Source organism: Rhinolophus sinicus, chromosome 3 (genome assembly GCF_057876585.1).
Source record: "Rhinolophus sinicus isolate RSI-liver-muscle chromosome 3, RSI-T2T, whole genome shotgun sequence".
In the NCBI taxonomy this organism is placed as follows: Eukaryota; Metazoa; Chordata; class Mammalia; order Chiroptera; family Rhinolophidae; genus Rhinolophus; species Rhinolophus sinicus.
In genome coordinates, this window is record NC_142503.1 from 128,503,884 (window position 1) to 128,526,847 (window position 22,964).

At 46.4% G+C, this 22,964-nt stretch overlaps 1 protein-coding gene across 4 annotated transcripts in view; it reads left to right on the top strand.

The window, feature by feature from the left end:
• Positions 1 to 3,257: 3,257 nt before the first annotated feature.
• The window catches only part of SLC7A7 (solute carrier family 7 member 7), a 28,792-nt gene continuing 9,085 nt past the window's right edge, over positions 3,258 to 22,964 (top strand). Inside the window, exons 1-3 of one of the 4 annotated variants that reach the window (XM_088797057.1) lie at positions 3,295 to 3,415; positions 7,160 to 7,271; positions 8,516 to 9,058. In XM_088797057.1, the coding sequence (XP_088653183.1) occupies positions 8,560 to 9,058 (499 nt within the window). In that variant the 5' untranslated portion in view covers positions 3,295 to 3,415; positions 7,160 to 7,271; positions 8,516 to 8,559. Of the gene's footprint in view, positions 3,416 to 7,159; positions 7,275 to 7,400; positions 7,556 to 8,515; positions 9,059 to 22,964 lie in introns of those variants that run through there. The other 3 variants (XM_088797060.1, XM_088797058.1, XM_088797059.1) reach the window with 3 other exon arrangements.

Genomic DNA, 22,964 nt, shown 5'->3' on the forward strand with positions numbered 1-22,964 from the left:
GGTAGGTGGCTCTCTGAATTTCTGCAGAGTGGCAATGTTGGCTTTAAAAAACGCGAAATCTGGACTGTACAAAAGGTATACAAAAGGAAACTATTATTTGCAAGTTATCTTTCGGCCTTAAAACGTGGTGAAGCATTTTTAGATCCCTTTTCTTGAACTAGCCCAGCAAATCCCTCTTTTGTTGGGTCCACGCTGCCATTAAGACTCTTCAGATGAAAGGTGCTTTGGTGATTTCCAGCTTCCCACGCACCCTCAGCCCGGGCATTTTTTGTTAAGTGCTGCCTCCTGGCGGAAGCTCTACTGCCCGACAACTTCCCGGCCTGGTATAGACCACAGCCTATAATTTGGGATCTCGAAGCAGATGCAACAGATCCCCCAAAGGGGCGGGGAGTTGAGGAGACGCCCTCCCGGAAGACCCCTCCCCTAGCTCCAAGAGGGCGCAGCTCCTACTGTTGTCCTTCACGGCGCTTTGCAGTTCAAAGTCGAGAGTTTCAGCCAAGCGCCTCCGGGCTGGAGGTGGGGTTGCCAGGGTTTGGGGCTCTCGCCCAGACCCTCGTCGGGCCGCCAGTTCGAGCTGGATTGGGAGGGAGGGAAGAGGAAGCTGAGCGTTCCCGGTGCGGAGGACGCATCGAAGGGTGTCCACGGTCATTTTCATTTCCCAGGGGCAGCGCAGCTGTGCCTGAGCGAGGGGAGGGCAGGAGAGCGGGTTGCGGGGTCTTGGTTCTCCGCCCTTTGCGCCCTTCACCTACATCCACCACAACCCCCTCTTCTAGCGCTTCCTGGAGCCCGGGAGGGGCGGAGGCTGCTTGGCCAGGTGGAGGGAACGGAAGGGACGCCCGATGGAGTGGGGTCCTGGTCCCCTAGGGCAGGACTCGGTTCGGCCTCCGCAGCCAGACCTGGACTTTAGGGAAGACCGAGTCCTTCAGTTGGGCATTGAGGGAGGGCGGTGGCAGGGTCGGGGTTTGGGAAGGCGAGATCTTAGGGCCGCACACACGAAACCAGTGGCCAAGAGAAAGAGGGAACTCAGGGGAGACTGCGGGGATGACGTGAAGTGGCCGAGCCCCGGGAAAGCAAGGCTGGGTGGGGGAGAGGGGGAGATAGGGGCAAAGGTGAAGCGCGGCCCGCCTGCTGGGCGGGGGCGGTGATGGTGTGGGGAAGGGTAGAGGATAGACCGGAAGGGCAGAGAGAGCTGAGAGCTGGGGAGCCAGGAGTGGGGGTCTGGGAACAGTTCACGCTGAAGGGTTTGCGATTCCACTCTTCTCGAAGCCACCTGCATTTGCGTGAACCTGAGCGCTCGCCTCCCTCTGCCTTCTCCTCTGCCCTTTCACCGCTTCACCAACGTCGCACTTTGCTCTTGCCGCATCCACACGGGTGACCTGAGCCTGGGTCTGGGACCCAGCACCGACAGCTTCCCGGATTCAGGAAAGCAGAGTGTTAGATGAGGGCCTTTTTGTTTCTGTTTTTCCATTAATGAAACAAAAAGTCCGGTTCAAACCATTCTAGGCCTCCCAGTAAAAATGAAAATTATACCCTTCCCCTCCCTTCAACCCATTACTATCAAAAAGAATAAATACCTCCAAGTACTCCTTGCTCTTAGGAGCCAGAGCACCAGCAGCATAGGTGGGCCTGAAGAGCAAGTTCAAGGACATTCTCAGAGCCCAGCCAGCTGGGAAATCAGTCTAGGGGGAACAACATTTATTCATTCATTTATTCTTCCAGCAAACATTTCTTGATTGTTTACATTTGCCGTGTACTGGGGATAGGAGTGAATAAAGCTCTGGTGTTGCTTGCATTCTAGTGGGTGAGGTGACAACAAATGAACTTGGGGTGGTAGTGAGTGCCCTTGAAGAAAAGTCATGGTGAAGGAATGGAGATTGACAGAGAGATGTTGGTTCTTCAGAGACTGCTCAGGGAAGGCCCCTGATAGGGTGGAGTTTAAACACAGACCTGAGTGGAGTGAATGAAGGAATGAACAATATCTCTGGGAAGAATGTTCCAGGAAGAGGGACGTTCCAGCAATTGCCAAAGCTCTTAATTGGGAGCATGCTTGTGTGGCAATAGCAAGCAGGCCAGTGTGGCTGGAGTGGAGTGAGAGAGAGCAGGGGCCAGCCCCAAGGGGCAGTTTTAGACTTCCTAGGACTTTCCCTCATTTACCTTGGACCTGACCCCAGAATAGGATTTAGGGGCAGACCAACTGGGCAGCAGCCTGGGTCTAAAGGGCACTAAATTATTCTTAGAGTAATTCGGACATTTGGTGCCAGTGAACTCTGATTTCTGTCTATGTCTCTTGGTGAACTGTAAGATCCACTGAGAGATCCTTAACAGCTGCTTACCTGGACCACCTGTCTCCAGAATAACTTTGCAACACGGAGGCACAACTACGAGTTGCAGGGTGTAGCCCTGTGACCAGCTTTTAGTGGCCTAAAGGAAGCAATCAGCTGGAATTCTAAGAATGCATCATGTGCTGTGAAATGCCACTCCCTGAGCGAGATTTAGGTTATAGCTACATTTTAAATGGTCTACCATGCCTACTGAGAAGTAATCTGCTTCAGAAAAATGTGTGTAATGAATTCATGTAATAAGTTCTAATTTTGAATAGACAGAATGAGGTTAACAGTTTTTATTCCGTGAAAATCTTATTCCCCACTTTTGCTAAATAAACATTCAGCAGATATTTAAATAATCCTGGTTTGAAGGGGTGCCAACTCATTAGCCCTGTGCCAGGGCTTACTCAGGCCCCCTTGGCTGGCTTACTTGGCAGCACACACATTACCTGAACCAATTGGGGACTGGAGGCTGTGAGTGGGCTTGCTTAGTGTTTGGGTGTGTGTTTGACTGTACCCCAAAAAGTGGCCTTCCTTGACATGCATTGCCTTACATCGGGGCTGACATGGCACCGTGATTCTTAAGATGGGGCCGCAGAGGTCCATTGCCCTAACCATGGAGGCTATGTCCTCCGCAGGACCAAGGATAATATGCTAGTGGGAGATGCACAGGAAATGGAATGAGGGGGAGGAGGAGTTGTAAAGGCAACAAGGGGGTAGGGTGAGTCGCTAGGAGAGTTTCAGTGCTAAGCAAATGTAGGGCAACAAGAAAATTCAGGGGCTGAGGTAGGGAAAAGGAGGCGCGGGGACTCCTGGAGAAGGTACCTAGAGGCGGCAGGTGTCGAGGTCCTCTGGGTCTCAGCTCCAGCCCGCCCCCTGGCCCCTCCCCGCTGCCGCGGCTAGCCAAAGTCACACATGTGTTTTCCTGTTTTCCATTTCGGTCCCGTCACCCTCTCTGCCTTTTCTGCTTCTCAGAGTCAGCTGCTGCAGCTCCAGCCATCCCGGGTGCCCCTTTCTAGCACCTTCCCCTCCCCCACCCCAGCGAGCTGGTAGCCCCTCCTTCTCGAACCTGCCCAAAGGTCTCGGGACAGGTAAGAGGTGGGAGACGGGGACAGTGGGTGAGAGGGGAAGCACAGGAGGAGCGTGGAGTGAGAGTCCTGAAAACTGACTGAATGGAGACCTAAGAGCCTCTTGTTTCCAGGTCCCAGCCCTGGCCCTCCCTAGGCAGAGCCCTCTGCCCAGACTTCAGCCCTCCGTTCATGGAAGCCCTGGCCACAATTTCTTCCTTGTTTCACTTTTTTTTTTTTTTTTTAAGGGACTGTCGTAGCCACAGTGGAATATAGAAAACCAAATGGAGAACTGGTGAGGGAGGAGCTGAGCTTCCAGCTGGGGGTGATGGGGCAATCTAGCTGTGCTAGAGTTTATCTGTTTTCTATTTCTGTTGTTAGGGGAGGCAGCACAGACCGGTTGGAGCTAAAAAGGCAGGAGGACATGGGGTCTCTGGGGGAGAAAGTGTCTGTTCACATTTAGCTCCCTGAGCCAAGACCCTGAACTGTGTGCTGGTTACTGGAGCTAGTGTGTTTTGGTGCTGCCATTAATGGGTGGGGTCAGGGCGAGGGGACTCACTGGCTGCTGTGCCAGGCACAGAATGCTGTGGGCCCTGCTGCTTGCGTTCCCTGAACCCCTGAATCTGAAACTTCTCCCACAGGCTGCAAGATGAATCTGTTGTCCTGTAATCTCCACTAGGTCTTGAATGCACTTCAGACAGGGAAAGAAGAAAGGATACTACGTGTCAGGAGCACCATTATCTTACGGGGTTTTCAGATTCTGCAAAGTTCTTCTGTAAAGCCTGGGGTGGAAGAGCCCTTTAGAAGTCCTGCCTGTCCTAGGTAGCCTGGCTGGTGGAAGCATTACCCTGTGAGCCAGGGTCTCAGGGAGGAATGTGAACTGCCAGAGGTGGTGCCTTTGTGCCCACAGCGCTGGTGCTAGGCAGTGGTTGAGAAAAGAGGGGGCATCTTTTCTGTGGAGGACGGCCCCCTGCCCAGTTTGTGTGGGCTGGGTGAAAGGCTAGGAAGGAGGTTCTACTGGTAGCACTTCCTGGTGAGGCCGCTAGGGTATGCTGTTTGCTGGAGTGTACGTTTCTGTCTCAAGATTCCAGGATGAGGACTGCACTTTTCAGATTCCACTAGCCAGAAACTAAACCCAACACACTTCTCTCCCCACTTTCTCTCATGCTCTCTCCTTCCTTTGTCCCTCCTTCATTCCTTTTTTTTTTAACGTCCCATTAGGACACATGCCCGCCCCTTGGTGCCAGTGAATTTGGTCTTAAAAGGGCAGGCGTGATGCTGTATTTCCATGTGTCTTGTTTGCTTTAGAAGTGGGCACCCTAGCAATCGCCGTGCTGCCAAGAGGACTTGTAATCGCCTGCAAAGGGATGAGAAAGGGGAGAAGCAGCCAGGAAGTAGATGGACAGGCTTTGTTGGAAGGTCTAGGCTTCAGGCTAAAGGAGGACGGAGGCTTTCTTTTTAATCTAATCACATCCTCCCCCAGATAATTCATTAGGGAGCCATCTGTAGTACTTTCTTGTCTGAGGAAGGCCTAGAGGCTGGGCAAGTCAGAGGGGTAGAGAGGTTGGGCTGGTAGTGTAGTGCAAGTAAAGAGTTTGGGCTCTATGTCTAGCCTCAGTAGTTGGGCACCCTGGCATGGGATGTAGTAGCTGCAGGGAGGATTGAATGAGATAAGGCATTTAGGTGCTTAGCAGTGTGTCTGGCCCGGGTAAGTGCTCAATAAATGTCAGCTATTATTATTACAGAAGGATTTAGAGGGGAGCTGGGAGAAAAGGACAGTCTCCTTTGGATGGATTTGTTGATGTAAAAAACATCCAAACCTATAGAGAATTTTTGTAAGAGTTTATTTGAGCCAAACTGATGACATATGCCAGGGAGCCAAATCTCAAATGCTCCAGAGAATAACAGTTTCCTCCAGAAAATAACAGTTTCGCAGTTTCTTTTATGCATTTCTTTTAAATAATTCAACTCTTTTATTTATTTATTTTTTTAAATTGGGGAACAGTGTGTTTTCCCATGGCCCATCAGCTCCAAGTCAAGTCGTTGTCCTTCATTCTAGTTGTGGAGGGCACAGCTCAGCTCCAAGTCCAGTTGCCATTTTCAATCTTAGTTGCAGGGATTGCAGCCCACCATCCCATGCGGGAATTGAACTAGCAACCTGTTATTAAGAGCTCACGTTCTAACCCACTGAGCCATCCGGCTGCCCCATTGGCAGCTCAGCAGCAGCTCATTGTCTTCAATCTCGTTGTGGAGGGCGCAGCTCACTGCCCCACGTGGGAATTGAACCAGCAACCTTGTTAAGAGCTCCCGCTCTAACCAACTGAGCCATCTGGCAGCCCTCTTTTACGCATTTTAAATTAAGGAGGGGACTAAGGAAGATTCTGTGGAAGTAGGAGAAAGCCAGGCGGGGATGGATTACAGGTTAAGTTTGAGGGTGGTCATGTTTTAGAAAAAGGGACCTAAAACTGTGTCATGTCTTAGAAGCAGGGGCCTGAAGGGGCATTTCAAAGGTGTGTTAACCTAGTTGCAGAGAAACAATGGACAGGGATTGCTGAAGGTAAAGATGAGCCTTTTGATAAAGAAATTGTATGCCTCTGCCATGACTACCCATTAGGACCTATCCAATTAGGAATTTATGATTAGATCAACCTGTGAGGTTACTTTCCATAGAAGTCCTTTTTTCATCCACAGACTTCAGACTTTCATGACAGTGGCTTGGGAGAATCATGATCTCTGGGAAGGCTAACACCTGGATCCCTCTTGGTTTAAAAAAAAAACCAAAACCTTAAGGGACTAGGATGGACGGTGGAGGATAAAGATAAGGCCCCCTGGGGTTTTTAGATCTTCATTCTCTGGTTGTTTCTAAACAACCAAAGAGGTTTGTTTAGAAAGGGTGAGAGAAGGGACAGGTAGTTGAATTTCAGAATGGATAGAGTGCATTTCTTTTGGTAAAAGAGACCCAAAATACCAGATTTAAGTGACAATAAAGATAGAATAATCCATGATTTCGAAAAAATGCTCAGCTTCTTTCTGTTCTGGGCCTGTCAATTCAGGATAGCTCACTGAAATCTTATTTCCCCATATTTTTAGGAAATTGGAGTAAACTTGTATTTGGGGAAGGTGTTTATAAGAATTATACTTACTCCAAAGATCCTGGTATGTTTTCTTAAGGAAGAAAGGGCATGTGAAGGGGTGGGGGTGCAGCCAGAGGCTTGAATGTCATTTCCTGACCTTGTTTCCTTGGAAGTAGCTTAAGGCTCAGCCTTGGGGTAATGGCCCAAGTTCAGGGACAGCCACCCCTCATTCTGTGTGGGGAAGTGTGCAGAGTTCTTCTCTTAGGACAGCTAATCACGAGGTACAGGGATTGCACTTACACTTACTTCCTCTAATCTCAGTTTGTGGACAAGCCCTTGTGCCTTTGTGCAATCCTCCTGCCTTTCTTGTTTGGGATGAGAAGTGGCCTAGGGTGGGACCTGGAGGATGCGGAGAGAGGGCTGTGAATTCTTTCTCAAGCACTGCCCTGTCCTCAAACTGGGCGAATTTGCTCGGGGACAATTCCCCAGGGCTGCAGAGCGGCACTTTCTTCGGTTTTCTGTCAAAGGAGATCCCTGAGGGAGCGCTGCCTTATCGCAGAAAGTGCTGAGCCCAGAGCTCCCGGCTGCCCTTTTTGCAGAGGTGAAGGGCCAATGAACCTTGGACCCAGACAAGTTGCTTAATACTCCTCTCCCCCGCCCTTCTTGACTTCTTGATTTGACTTAAATCCATAAGCACTTGCGTGGCCATTCCTTTGACTGCTGGCTGAGGAGGAGCGGTCAGAGCATAGCTCCGTGACCTCCACTGGCCGCTGCTGCTGCAGGAACCTGCTTACACCCCTGGCCAGGTAGTGAGTGTGCTTCCCACCCTCTCCTTCAGCCCCACTCACTTGCCCCCACCCCTTTTGCTGCTGTCTGTGCAGTATTCAATCACTTCCTCTCCCCAGTGCCTCTAGCCCTAGTATCCCTCCACTTGCTTGGCCAGCCTCGCCTATCTTTCTCTCAGCTGTCCCTGCTCTGCGGTCCTCAGCATCAGCTGCTCTGCTTCAGCTGTTTCCGGGCCGGGCTCGGCTTTGTCTCCAGCAACAATTCCTGGGTGGGGAGTGGTCATCAGCTGACTCATCACCTCTAGGTTGGGCTGTACCTTTGGCTCATGCTTCTCTCATTCATACTTTTTTTTGGGGGGTGTTGGCAATTATTCTGTGAAGGGGATTTGATGGTAGGAGGTATGGAATACTAGGGACTGGGAGAGGAAAAGCAACGAAAAGGGGAAAATAGCTCGTCTTCTTTCAGGGTGGGGTGGGGCTGCTGGGGCTTTGCTAGGGTTGAGGACTTCACCTAAGGGTGGTTAAGGGATGCCCTCTGAGCAGGGGGATGGTTGTGGGTTTACAGCAAGAGATCTCGGAAGCCTTTAGGTTTGCCAGAGCAAGTGTCCTTGGGGAAAAAGCGGTGTTGTGAGGAGAACCCACAGATTATTTGTTTGCAAGGTTGGTCTCTCAGGTTACATCTCAGCACAGGTGACAGTTGAGCCTGAAATTTGAGGGAAGACACTTTTTTTGGAGTAAGGCTGAAAAACGCCAGCTCAAATCATTATGGTTACACCTGGGAACTGCCAGATTGCTCTTACTGTGTTTCCCCGAAAATAAGACCAGGTCTTATATTAATTTTTGCTCCAAAAGATGCATTAGGGCTTATGTTCAGGGGATGTCATCCTGAAAAAATCATGCTAGGGCTTATTTTCCGGGTATGTCTTATTTTTGGAGAATCACGGTATTCCTCCTGTCTCTTATCACAACAGGCTCAGGATTTAGAACTAGGATTTAGTTTTCTAGTTTGTAAACCAGGTGGGCACACCAGCCTCATGATGAGAGACAGATGCTTTCTCTCTGGGGAATGAGTACCTTTCCTTACAAATTAAAGTTGGGGTTGTTTTGATGAGCCAGCATGAAAAGAAGAGGTTAGTGGGAGGTGGGAGGCAAGAGAGGATGGGGTGTGGGTGGGGGCGGGTTGCCCATATTGGCCCCAATGGGGGTGGGTTCTATGGAATTGCCAACTACCTGATATATAATATATCTTCATCGTTCTTACTTAGGGGGCAATGCCAGGAAGCTGGTAAAATCTTCCTTTTCCTTCGCCATGGGTGAGGGCATTAAGTATGAAGCGGCCTCCCAGCACGTGGAGGATGCCTCATCTTTGGACAAAGAGACCAGCCCAGGGACGGAGCAGGTGACGCTGAAGAAGGAGATCTCGCTGCTGAATGGCGTGTGCCTGATTGTGGGGAACATGATTGGCTCGGGCATCTTTGTGTCCCCCAAGGGCGTGCTTATGTACAGTGCCTCCTTTGGCCTCTCCCTGGTCATCTGGGCTGTTGGGGGCCTCTTTTCTGTCTTTGGGGCCCTTTGTTATGCGGAACTGGGCACCACCATTAAGAAGTCTGGCGCCAGCTATGCATACATCCTCGAGGCCTTTGGGGAACTCCTTGCCTTCATCCGACTCTGGACATCCCTCCTCATCATCGAGCCCACCAGCCAGGCCATCATCGCCATTACCTTTGCTAACTACATGGTGCAGCCCTTCTTTCCAAGCTGCTTTGCCCCCTATGCTGCTGACCGGCTGCTGGCTGCTGCCTGCATCTGTAAGTGGGGCTGGTGGAGTGCCAGGGCAGAGGCTGGGATGTGAGTTCAGTCAGCCAGTCAGAAGCAGACGGAAAGGAATGCATGTCTCTGACAAATGCTTAAAAAAAAAAATTAATGTTGCTTAAAAAGAAATTAATGTATACTTGGTATGGAAAATTCGAACAGTACCAATGTGTAAAACAGTTGTTTTTTTTTTTTTACCCAGCTTACCATGGTAAGCATTATTAGTAGTTTGTGTGCTCTTCCTGATTTTTTTCTTGCTCCTATAATAGATGTAGTTTTTTGTTCTGTTTTACAAAAATGGGAGCATAGTCCACATATAATTCTATAGTTTGCTTTTCCCCAGAATTTATCAATGACATTCTTTTCTACCTGCAGATCTACTTCAAAAAAAATGCTTCCTGTTATTCCATGTTAATTTTAAGGATGTTGTTTATTTAACTAACCAGTTCTCTGTTGATGGCCATTTAAATTGGTTCTAGTTTTTCAATCTTACAGATAATGGTCCAGTGAATATCTTTTTGCACATGCTTGAGTTTTGCTGTGGGTTAGATTCTTAAAACTGTTACAGATGATCTGGGAGGTTGACTGACTGGTGAAACTAATTTTAGGGTCCGTTGGTCTTGGGGTCCTCTTGAATGTGGGTATATAGTCACATATCTTGTATAGAGTAAGCATTATTCCATTTAAGTAAAATTTCTAAGATGGCTGTGTCCCTTTAAACACCAAAATTCTCTTGTTTTAACCATCTTTGTTGAAATCTCTTTAAAACCATTGATATATCTGCTTTCCTGAGTCACTTTTGGTGATTCAGGGTTACCATTGCACATCTCCATTCTATGATTATGAGGCCTTCGCAGGCCACTGGGGTGAGGATTAAATTTTTCTTCCTCAGTGGCCTCGGACTGCTAGCCTGACTTCAGTTCATCAGGTTTTATTCTTTAACGATTTCAATCTGTGTCATCTCTGACAGCTTTCCTTTCTTGATTCTGGCATTATGCCTACCTCTGTTGGTCACCGTTTTTTCAGTTTGCTGCTTCAAATTTGGGAATAGAGATGTACTCACACTTTTGTACACCCACGTATACATACACGCACATGTACACAGTTTTGATTAGTCTGCAGAGCTCCACAGTGAACAGAAGACAGAGTTTTATGCTTGGATTTACTGCATATATTTGAGACAACTCTGGTAGAGAGAAAAGTGCACCAGACTTGTGTTTAAAGCTGGGCTCAATAGCTGCATGACTTTAGGCAAGGTGCAGTGACTATTTACTTCCAGGCTACTATAAGAATGAAATCAGATTCAGTGAAAATCATAAATCATGACTCAAGTGTAACATTGATAATTATTACTATCCCTCTTGGCTGCTTATAGGACTTTGTTCTATCTCAAATAACTTCAGGGGCACATAGAGATATGGGAGAAGGTTCAGAAGGGCAACCAAGATTGTAAGAATTTAGGGATAGATGATTCATGAGTTTCTTCCTTCAGCCATTGTTTAATGAGCACTCAGGACAAGTCAGATGCTGAGACCTCTGAGGACATTCTAGATACAACCTACGCAATAATATCGCTATCTAACTATAACCATTCAGGAGAAAACCAAGAAGTAGTCCAGGAGGGAGACGACATGTTATCAAATAATTGCAATGTAATAGTTGTGGTGACAGAGTATAGGAGCAAGCGGGACAACTTTTTCTTGGGAGGAGAGCTTAGGAAGATGTCACAGAGAACTCAGTGTCTGAACTGAATTTTGAAAAGATACATAGCTGTCTCCTCGGACATTTTTTGTAGGGGAAACTGCACGTAAAAAGGTGTGGAGATGCCGAAAGGCAGAGACTGTTCAGAGAATTGCAGGTAGTTGGTAGGACTGGAATGTGGAGTAGGAGACAGGGCAGGAGGTAGATGCTGGAAATATAGCCCAGGGCCAGCTCGAGGACGGTTTCATACGGCGCCTAAACAGGTTAGACTTTATCTTTGAAGTCTAGGGTTTATCTTTAAAGTGAGGGTTGGCTATCAATTTTAAGTAGGGAAGTAAAATCAGATTTGCTTGGAAGAACTCTGGTGGGCATGTGGAGAGTGTTTTTGGAAAGAGAGTCAGACAGAAAGTAGGGAGATTGGTTTAGGTAGCTGACACAAGAATCCATATGAAGTGTGGTGAAGGCCGGCACTGAGGGCAGGGCTTTTGGAACTAAGATGAGGTAGATACAGAAATAGTTATAAGGTAGAATTTCTAGAACTTCTGGATATGGGAGTGTGTGGGAGCTCTCAGGTGATGCTTGGACAAATGGGAGGTGATGGGGCAGCCATGAAATAGGGAAAGTGGACTGAGTGATGAGATCAAGGGGCGACTGGGGCGTCTGCTGAGCTGCTCATGAGTCCCCTCCATGAGCGATGCCTTCCTTGGGTCATCATGACCCAGAGTTGCTCATTTTCTCACCAACCGAGTCTCACCTGAAAAAGAGGCTGATGTATAAATAATAACGTTTATTAATGTACAATGATGAGCATACGTGTGTAATTTTAATGAACAGAAAGCACGTGTTCACTATCAAGTTACCCCCTTTCTGGTACCATGGTCACTGGGAAACCAATCTAGTAATCGGGGAATTGCTTGCAAGGCATAGGATGAGAATGAAAAAAGAATGTTTTGACTATTTGTGAACAATTTACTGAATGTAGTAGGTTCTGCAAAACATGGAACTGAAAAATAGAGTCCCCGTTGAAGGGAACGCATGGTGTTGTAGAGACGGGCAACAATAGTCAATTAAACATTGTGTATGGTAAGTGCTAGGAGGGGGTGGAGTGCAGCTTAGTCAGGAGTTGATTTCTGCACTTGACACTGAAGGATGCAAAGGAGTCACGGGGTGGGTGAAGCGCCCACTTAGCATGGCCTACGCGGCCTACTTCGTCTGACTTCTTTGACTCATCTCAGACCTCTCGCCCTCACCCTCTCTGCTCTGGTTATGCTGCTTGTCTTGCTTTTCCTTCTATTTGCCTGACTTGTTCCTGGAGAGATGAGGTTTCTGATTTGGGCAATTGGTAGGTGGTGACATCATTTATAAGGAGGAGGAGGATAGAATCATGCTGCATTTGAAATTTATTTGTAGGGTAGTATGTAGATGTGCTCATTTGGAGCTCAGGAAAGAGATAGGGCTGGAGACGGAGGATTCAACAAATATTCATGAAGTGCTTGTCATTTCCCAGCACTGTTCATTGTCTTGATGGAGCTGTGTGTGTGTGTGTGTGTGTGTGTGTGTGTGTGTGTGTGTGTGTGAGACGCGCACACATGAGCATACGCTGGTGGGTAGGCTAGCATGGGCAACCCAATACAAGATTACAATGGATTATGATGAGTGTTGTGATTTATGAGGCACAGGGTGCCACAGGAGGAGACCTGAACTTGCCTAGGAGTTTAGAAACTCTCCATAAGGAAGTTTAAGGTGACACCTGAATGATGAAGAAGAATTAAGCAGGAATAGAGAGGGAAGAGAAGCATCTCAGGCAGCAAGAACAGAATGTATGAAAACTTAAGACAAGAAAGTAGGACATCTTCAAGACACTAAAAGGACTTCAGGGTGGGGTACAGTATTGAGTTTAAGGAAGGAAACGTTGAGAGTTGGCTTGCAGAAGTAGACGGAGGACATAGGATAGATTTTTCAGGGTGTTATAAAATCTTCTAGTTATTATTGTTGTGAAACAAATCACCTGAAACTTAGTGGCATAGAGCAGTAGTCATTCTTTTTTTTTTTTCTTAAGGATTTTTATTTTTATTTTTTATTTTTAAAGATTTTATTGGGGAAGGGGAACAGGACTTTATTGGGAACAGTGTGCACTTTCAGGACTTTTCTCCAAGTCAAGTTGTTGTCCTTTCAATCTTAGTTGTGGAGGGTTCTGTTCAGCTTCAAGTTGTTGTTCTTTCAGTCTTGATTGTGGAGGGCGCAGCTCAGCTCCAGGTCCAGTTGCCGTTGCTAGTTGCAGGGGGCACAGCCCACCATCCCTTGCGGGAGTTGAACCGGCAACCTTGTGGTTGAGAGGACGCACTCCAACCAACTGAGCCATCCGGGAGCTCAGCGGCAGCTCAGCTCAAGGTGCCATGTTCAATTTTAGTTGCAGGGGGCGCTGCCCACCATCCCTTGTGGGAGTTGAGGAATTGAACTGGCAACCTTGTGGTTGAGAGCCCACGCTCCAACCAACAACTGAGCCATCTGGGAGGCAGCTCAGCTCAAGGTGCCGTGTTCAATCTTAGTTGCAGGGGGCAGAGCCCACCATCCTTGTGGGATTCGAGGAATTGAACTGGCAACCTTGTGGTTGAGAGCCCACTGGCCCATGTGGGAATCGAACCGGCAGCCTTCGGAGTCAGGAGCACGGAGCTCTAACCGCCTGAGCCACCGGGCCGACCCATCATTTTATTCTTATCTTTCATGGATTCTGTGGCTCAGGAATTTGGGGCAGTTCTGGCTCAGGGTCTCATGTGGTTGTAGTCAGATAGTGTGGTGGCAGGAGCTGGAACAGGGGGCTGCTGAAGAAGATGGAGACTAGCTGGGCATCTTTTTCTCTTCAAGTTGTGTCAGGGCCTTCTCCTGTGGTCTCTCCAGATGGACTACATTGAGCTTCCTCACAGAATGGCAGCCTCAGAACAACCAGACTGTTCACTTGGCAGCTGAGGGCTTCAAGAATGCGTGCAAGCCAGCTGAAAGTGGCATAGCTGTTTGTGACGTAGCTTCTGAAGTCACATGCTGTCACTTCTGCCTGCTGTATTCTAGAGGTAGAAGGAGTCACAGAAGACCATCCAGTTTCAAGAGGCACAGACCTTACCTCTCGATGGAGTGTCAAAGTCATGCTGTATGAAAAGCACATGGGATGGGAGCTATTGTAGAGACAGCTTTGGAAAATACAATCTATCGCAAGAACCATATGAAGGAGTTTGGTGGGCTTTCTCTTAAGGCAATGAAAAACCTCTGTAGGCTTTTGAAGCAGGACAGTGACATTTGTGATTTAGACTTTACAATGTGTGGATTTTTAGAAAGATTATTTTGGTTTCAGTTTGCAGGACTGAAAGCAGGGAGATCAGTTATGAAGCTGTTGCCCTGATCCCAGTGAGTGATTATGGTGGCTTGGATTAGAGTCATGTTTCGGGGATGAAGAGACTGGTTAAGACCTGACACTGGTTAAATATGGGTAGAAGTTGTCAATGATGATAAGATGCCAAGGTTTCTGCTGTGGGCAGCCGGGTGGGTGGTGATGCCAATTCCTTATAGGGGAAAACTGGAGGCCTGGTAGGTTTTAGAGAAATTTATCGGGTCAGTTTTGGGTAGGTTGAGTTTGTGTCTGGTGATGTTCAGTAAGTATTAGGAGGGTGCAAAAGTAATTGCGGTTTAAAGGGTTAAAAATAATTGCAAAAAAGTGCAATTGCTTTTGCACCAACCTAATATAATAGGTAGTTGGATTTTCATATGTATCTGGAATCACAACAGTTGGGCTTGTGATATGCTTTTGGGAATAATCAGTGCATAGATGGTAATCGAAATCACAGTAGCAGATGAGATGCTCTTGGGACAAGATGTAGGAAGGGAGGAGAAAAGGGCTTAGGACGGCCTTCTGAGGAATACCAATATTGAGGGATAAATATTCTGCAAAAATGTGGAGAAGAAGCATCCAGAGAGGTACTCAGGAAATGGGAGGTGGTGCATGGAAGGGAACAATTTGAGGAGTCAGTAGCCAGGAGTGTCTAATTTGCTAAGAAGTCAAGCTTGACAAGGAGTGAGTGGAGTTGCTTGGATTTATCAAAATAAAGGTTACTGGTGATTTTGGAGAGGGAAATTTAAGGACAGTGTGGGTGGAGTCAGATTTCAGAGTTTATTCATCAAGTGAAACTTGAGTGTTTACTATGTGCCTAGTTCTGGGTTAGGTTCTGGGGATATGAGGGTGACTGTTACACAATCTGCCCTCATGTAGCTCACAGTTGATGGGAGAGACAGTTATGTAAACCATTCTAATGCAGTGTAGTTAAGTGTGGGCATGTGGGAGCCCAGAGGAGGGACGCACGCCCAAATGGAGGAACTGTTAAGTAAGATAAGAAATGGAACATCATTTGGAATTGGCAGCGAGGAGATCAAGGCAAACTTTGTCAGTCTTCTCGGTGGAGTGGTGGAGTGGATGTCAGACAAGGGAAGGGGAGGGAATGTAGATGTACTTTCCAGAAGATTGACTCGACTCTGAAGGCAAGAAGGGTGGCTGTTAGAGGGAGGGAACAAGGTTGAGGGCAGAGTTTATGGGAGACTTAAACCTGCCTTAGTTTGGTTTGGGAGTATATTTCTGGGAAAATTGGATGAAATATTCTTACCCTACAGTAAGGTCTTCTCCATGGTTGAATGCTTGTGTGCCCTGAGTCAGTGAAGAGGATACCCTCCCTCATCCCCTGGGAGGCAGCAATGTGTGGTGACTAAGAGCATGGCCTCAGGCAGATTAAATTTATTAGCCTGTTTCCTCGTCTGTAGAATGGAGTCTCTACCTCAGAGAGCCGTGATCTATATTTCTGCCATATTTTCATTCTTTTTTATTCAAATGGTGGCAATTTCAAAAGAGCGCATACAGTTCCTCCTCCTGTCCGAGTGACTTCCTGTCCGTTTGTAGGCATAATCTTCCTTTAGAACGGCTGCTGAACTACAGACCTAGGTAGACTAGCATTGCTATTAGACCTTGAAGTTATTTACTGATTTTTGCTTAGGTGTATTTTTTTGTATGCGTGGGTGACTTCACTCTCTGCTGATTTCACTGTCAGGGTAATCACATGTTGCCCTCTCTGCCAGGAATTCTTCCTCTCCTTGCCCAACCCCAGCATCAGACTCCATACACTCAGTTGAGGTAACAGTGGCCTTGGTGCCCACCTGCATCCTTTCACTGCCCCAGACTGGATGGGTGGTCTCTCAGTGACTTTCATACTTTCATTCTTGTAATTGTCCATGTTTACTTTTCTGTGAAGGCTGGGGACTGGGTCTTAATCACAGGGCCTGTACAGGGTCTGGAACATAGTGGGTACTGAATACATGCCTGTTGGATGGATGGATGGATGGATGGATGGATGGATGGATGGATGGATGGATGGCAAGGTGGATGGATGGATGGAAAGATGAATTAGTTGTGAGTTTGGAAGGGACTTGCTGTCCTGTCCAGGATCCTATAAATGGTTACTTTTCCCATCCAGAGAAGTGTGCAGATGGCCCCTCCTGAGGCTGATTATTCTGGTTTTTCAGAGTTCTTCAAGATTGCTCCAGTTCTCTGCAGCCAGAAACTCCCTTGCCCCAGGGGAGACAATCCTACTCCCAGTCTCACTTCCCTGAATCCAAATAGGGAGGCACATGGAGTGGTGGAATGTATACAACAGCTGGCCACTGGCAGCAGTGACCTCAGTTTTCTTAATTGTAAGATAACGATAACACATCTGCTTTAAATTTTACAGTAGCTCCAATATCAGAAAGGAGGGCTGAGATTCTTCTTCTTTGCAGGAGAGGTGGAACTTTTCTCTTGGCGGAGTCAGGGCTAGCTGTCCAGAAGACCAGCTCCACCCAACTGCCCTTTCTTTGGAGCTGACATGCTTTGGCCCACTGTTAGCAGCCGTGGATTGTTATACTCCTGCCTTGTCTTGCCTGCACTTGCCCACCCTATGACCTAGTTCTTTTGGTCGAGTATTTTGCCTTTCGTTAACAGGACATTCTACCTCCTGTGTCTTTAGTCTGCTTCCTATACCAGTCAGCCAGCAACACAGATTCAGGGACCCCTGTGAAGAGACTGCTGTAGTCTTTGTGTCCCTGGTGCTTGATCTTAGTGACTTGCAAGTAGTAGGTGCTTCAGTAAATGTCGGCTGGATGACTGAACAGAACACATGGTTCCAGATGCAGCATGGCTGTAAAGGGCACTGTGTGCTTTTGGCTCTCAGGGTGGTGGTGGTGGTGCGGGGTGGGGATGGCGTGCTGAGGGCCGCTGTGGGAACTGGGCAGAGGGGAGGGCAGAGAGCTCATCCTGAGTCTGCTAAAGCTGCTTGTGGACTGTAAAGGACTTCGAATCTCTGTGTGTTTGTCTGAGAGCTTTGGCCACGCATCCCTGTGAAGCTTCTCCTGGTACCAGAATGATTGACTTCATGTACTTGTGGCTAATGAAGCGGAGCAGCCAGATGCTGGGCCCCCAACTGCTTTTTGCCTTTTGAACTTCATACTTGGAAGCTAGTTATCTCTCTCAGAGGGGGTTTCCCAAGAGCCACTTCAAGTTGGGGGTGGGGAAGCTTTTCATGTTCCACATTCACAGCAACAAACAGGGTGAAGTCAGAGCCTGGGGTTCTTTCTGATGTGAGGTCAGTGTGAACTTACTTTGGAACAAACGCTTCACCAGCAGTGAAGGGGGTATAGCTCTGTGCTGGGTTGATCCTCAAGGCTCGTCAGGGGTTCACACTTGGTCTTTTCCTTTTTCTGTTCTCTTTCTCTCTGCCTCAGAATAGGCGACTAAGGGGATAGCCTAGAGGAGGGGAGGTTAGGGAAGGAAGCTAGGGACAGTGGGTTCCAACCCTGGCTGAGCATTGGAATCACCTAGGGAGTTTTAAAAAATCCTCCCAGACCCTTCCTCTCCCTCCCTGTTCCCCCAACCAAATAACTCTGTACCCCTGGGTAGAAGAATGGGAACTGGCTTGGAGAACGTGAATTAAGGAAGCAGAAAGTTGCTGCTGAGGAGAAATGATGGAGACTGTGGGCAGACAGCTTCTCAATTGTCACCATGCTTTGGGACCACCTGGAGAGCTCTGAAAACACGCTGATACCTGGGTTCCTCCCCGTTTCCTACTTCATTGGCCTGGGTGGGGCCTGAGCATTTGACATTGTTAAAGTTTGTCTGGTGAGGCCAGTGTGCATCCAGGACAGAGAAGCACTAAGTGAGGGTTGTGCTGTATGTTACTACCTAAGGTAGCTTGCCCAAAGCAGGCAGATCATCAGACTCTCCTTGGAAATGCTGTCATAGACATCCTGCATGAGAACTCCTGGGGTGGAACCCCAAAGCTGTAAGTTAACATTTCCCAGGTGATTCTGATGCTCACTCAGGTTTGGGGTCCTCCTTCTGAGGCCATGAACTGGACCTAGCTGAGCAAACCAGGAAGGCTCCACGTAACAAGGACTAGCCAGCCTCGAGAAGGGAGCAAATGGAGCAGTTCAAATCTGTGTTGCTGGCTGACTGGTATAGGAAGCAGACTAAAGACACAGGACTACTCTTCTTGCCAGATGCTCTCACCCATGATGCCTCCTGGTACAAACTGCCTGCTTGCTCCTCAGAGTAGTGCACAGCCATGGAAACTAAAGTGCTGACTGAGTTCCAGGAAGCGGAGTAGGACGAATCTGATCCAGTGACCCATGGGGGTTGTGTTTGGTGTGTCTTCTTGCCACATGCTCTCACCCATGATGCCTGAGTAAGCGAAATGGTTCTCTAGCCTGAAAAGGTAAAAGAGGTTGAGGACCATCTGGTCTTTGAGAGATATAACAGCCCCCTAGGAAGGATGGAAGAAATAATACTGCAGGGAAGCCAGGAAGAAAAAGTGATTTTTAAGGTGTGGAGAGTATTCCAAACCAGCATTGGACAACACAAACAAAACAAGCAGTAGAAAAAGGAGGAAATGTCTGGCTTTAGGCAACAGATCTGAGGCTTTTTCAGAGAACTTAAATCTGATCCTTCTGAAGAAATAGCAGCAGTAGAGTATTCTGGAGACGTATGGGCAATGGCAGGCCTGAACAAACTAGTTAAGGGGCTGGGCTGCCCCTGAGCAATGTGACTCTGACTATACGTAGACCAGTCTAAGGCAGAGACCCATAGTTTTTCTTGAGCAATGTGATGAAGAGCTTGTTTACACCAATTAAGCCCACAGACCGCTATCATCCTTCTGCCAATTGCTGTGGGATGAATGATGTCACCAGTCAGAACACATCTGAGAAGTGTCACTGGTGACTTCGAAGTTCAGGATAGTGAACTGAGTGGCAGGTGGAATTTTCATCTGTCAGTTGAAGGCTGTGTATGCGTATGTGAAGGAAAAAAACACACAGAACACAGTGCCTGACTGTAAATGCTAAGATTCCAGCAAGATAGACTGGCAAGGGACAAAGTAGATTTCATAGCGAGTGGGAGAGATGTGTTTAATAAGGCTTTAAGCCGAAATTTTAAAGGAAAGGAGAAAAAATTGCACAGATAACAGTATAAATCTGGGAGGCTATGGGTATTATACAGAAAGAAGAATAAAGGAAAAGTTGCCCAGTAATGAATTTGGAGAAAATAGAAGATTGGGAATGATGCTTTTGGACTCATATCTATAAACATTTAAGGCTAATAAACATGCTTGTTTTTTACTTTTACTGCAAAGAGGAAACAATTTCATAATTGATTAGAATATGATATGAAAGTATACTTTGTTCAAAAGTGATGGATTTGCAGGAGCTGAGATTGATGTAGCATATCACAGAGAGATGTATTTGTATGAAGACCTGCTCTAATAAGGGGGTGCTGCCCCCTCTGGGTAAGGTCACAGTTTGATTCTTTTGACCTCAGTGAGAGGGAAATTTCAGTACACCAGGATACAGAGCCCCCTTAAAGGATTTTACTGCCCCACCTACTGTAATGAACAGTACCATTCAGTACTGCTTGCTGCTGTGCCTGCAAGTGGGTTTCTTCTTACAGCTCAGCAGAAATTATAGAATGTGGCCCATGTCTTAGAAAGGGCACGAGGACACCAGCCTCTGTTTGTCCTATCTGTTTACCTTGGGAAGAAGAATTATTATGTGGTGTGGTCAGAGGCTCCCAGGAGCCATTTAGGGAATTTTCCTGAAGGTCTCCCATAGTCATAGTACGTGGAAATAAATCCCCATCGGAAGGGAAGAAGCATGGTGAAGAGAACAAGAGGATGGACGCAAAAAGAAATAGGAATGCTGTACCTATGGGCATAGACTACACACCATCACATCACAGGGAGACTATGCTGCTTTCCTAGTAAAGATCATAAAATTTGTACAAAAGGGAGGATAAGGTAGTGGTGGAAGTCTCAACTTCCTGAGCATCTGTTGCTAAAGTCAGTTGCATTCCGTTAGATTCAGTACCTCTATAAAATTTTAAAAAACGGTTTATTATGGAAAATTTCAAACATACCCAAAAGTAGAGTGAATAATATAATGAATAATGTGATGAACTCCAGGGTTCATGAATGATTATCAACATTGCTTAATCCGTCCAACTACGCCACCACTAGATTATTTAAAGCAAATCCAAAACATCATACCATTTAATCCCTAAAGGCTCCATTATGAATCTCAAAAGGCTAAGGACTTATTATTATTATTTAACGTAACCAGGGAAATGTGGAATCCTTGTGAGGAAATGACTATGCCCCCCCCAGAAAAAGAAATGGTGGGTTTCCTCTGAAATACATTCTAAATGTTAGGCAAAGAAATTGCAGAAAAGTTCAGGGCAAAGAATGATAATCTCATAGCCAGGGATTAAAAAAAAAAAAAAGACCAAGAGCTTCTTCAAAATGAAATTCTGATAAAGTAGTTGAAAATTATCTTATTTAGGAAGAAAAGAATCATCTGAAGAAACCAATATGATTGAACACGTTGCTTCCCCCCCTCCTACTTTGGCAATATGGTGTCATTATTTTAATATTCTTCTTTGTTTTAAAGATTTGTTTTAAAATATAGCTAACCACATTGCTTTCTGATGAGCTTAGATTTTCAGAAACAAGATACACAAGAGATTGGTTATGTGAGAGGTGACGTAACCAAGACTAAATACAGGCGTGGCCCAGAACTGGAAGAAGATTGTCCTGAAGGTTGATGCCCAGCATAAATTAAGATCGAAGTGGTCGAGGACAATAAAAAGCTCTGAGAAGAATGTTCAGAGTGAGCACAGCAAGGGCATGACAGTTAGTGCTATGATAATAGATGGTGGTGAGAAGGCCACAGTTCCATTTTTCTTCTATCCGTACCTAGCAGAGGATTGCTAACCTAGAAAGGGTTCAGTAAGAAAACCAACAGGCCAACAGATCTAGGCCAACACAAAAGCAAGACTAAGAGAGTTAAGGAGATAGTAATAAAGCATGTCATTGCTTTAAATGTTTTTAACTATCCACTTGCAGACAAATGGAAAGAATTTGTAATTAGTTGAGATAATAGAATCACCACCACGAAGCATCTCCAGGATTGTGGAGAATAGGCAGGGTGTGAAAAGGACGTGGTTGAGTGATATGTTAGTTTCCTATTACTGCTGTAACAAATTACTACCAATTTAGTGGCTTAAAACAGCATAAATTTATTATCTCACTGTTCTGTAGGTGGGAAGTCTAAAATGGGTCTCACTGGGCCAAAATCAAGGTGTCAGCAGTGCCGTGTTCCTTTCTGGAGGCTCTAGGAGAGAATCTATTTTCTTGCCTTTGTAGCTTCTAGAGGCTGCCCACGTTCCTTAGCTCATGGCCCCCTTTCCTCTTCAAAGCCAGCAGTATCTAGTCAAGGCTTTCTTACATCTCTCTGACACTGAGTCTTCTGTCTCCTGGGCCTTTGTTCTGCTACCACAGGTTGCCCACCACAGGTGATAACCTGTGATAACTTTCTTTCCAAAAAAAGAGAAACAGGTGGATTCTGAGAATTTTGCATCGATCATTTGAGGTTGATGTCCTGCCCAAATTCTAGGCTCCTCTGTTAAACCTGTTTAGCAAAGTATGAGAAGAAAGGAGAATCTCTAGAAACCTGTTTGGGTTCACTGAAAACAAACTATGCTAAGCTAACCTAATTTTTTGTTCAATTTTAATTTTTCAGTCAAGTGTAATATACAAAAGGAACAGTGCACAGGGCATCAGTGTACAGCTTAATGAATTTTCACAAATTGAACACACATATGTAACCAGCATCTACGTCAAGAAACCAGCCCCCTGAACCCCTTCTGTATTCCTCCCAGCCATTTCTCTCCTGCTTTCCCAAGCACCCAAGCACCCGTGAAGGAAAATCACTATTCTGACCTCTAGATTAGTTTTGCCTGTTTTTTTTTTCTGTTTTTTTTGTATATGCATATAAAGGGTATGTACTCTTTTGTGTCTGGCTTGCTCACTTAGTATGTTTGTGGAATTCATTCATATTTTTGTCTGCAGTTGTAGATGGTTCATTCTCACTGCTGTTTAGTATTCCATTGTATTGATTTAGCCACTCTATTGTTGACTGCCATTTGAGTTGTTTCTAATTCTCAACTATTACAATGGGATAGTTATGAACATTCTAGTATAAATATGTACTAATTTTATTTGAGTCATTTGATAGCATTATTAGATTGCTAGAGCAGAGACACATGTACACAGATTTCAGAGAGGTTCTTGGCAAGCTCATGATATTCTTGTTGACCAGGTGGAAAAGTGGACTAGATAAGAGAATAGTTTGGTGGATTCTTGATTGATGTCCTAGAATAATGACAGCATAGAGGAAGGTCTATAGTGATAGACCACAGGGCTCTTCCTATCCTAGTCAACATTTTTTTCAGTGACTTCCAATGAAATTAGTTCAAAGGCATTTGACCTGATAAAATTAAGGGGGAAAATCCATTTTTATGGGTGGGAATGATGCCTACAAATTCACAAAGTTACTGGGAATCAATGTAAATTTCCATATTTGGGATTTTAAAAAAATCATTTGTATAGGCCCCAAAAGAGGGAGAGGGAAATCAGTTTGAGGTGGGGAAAAAAAGGAGTTGTAGTTGCCAGTGAGTTCAAACTGCGACGCCATAGTCTGCAAAAAGGTCTGGAGTTTCCTGTGTGTGTCACGTTTCCAGGGAGACACTAACAAAGTGAAGCACTGTAAATGCAGAGGAGAGAACTGGGAGAGGGAGTACTCTGGAAGCCG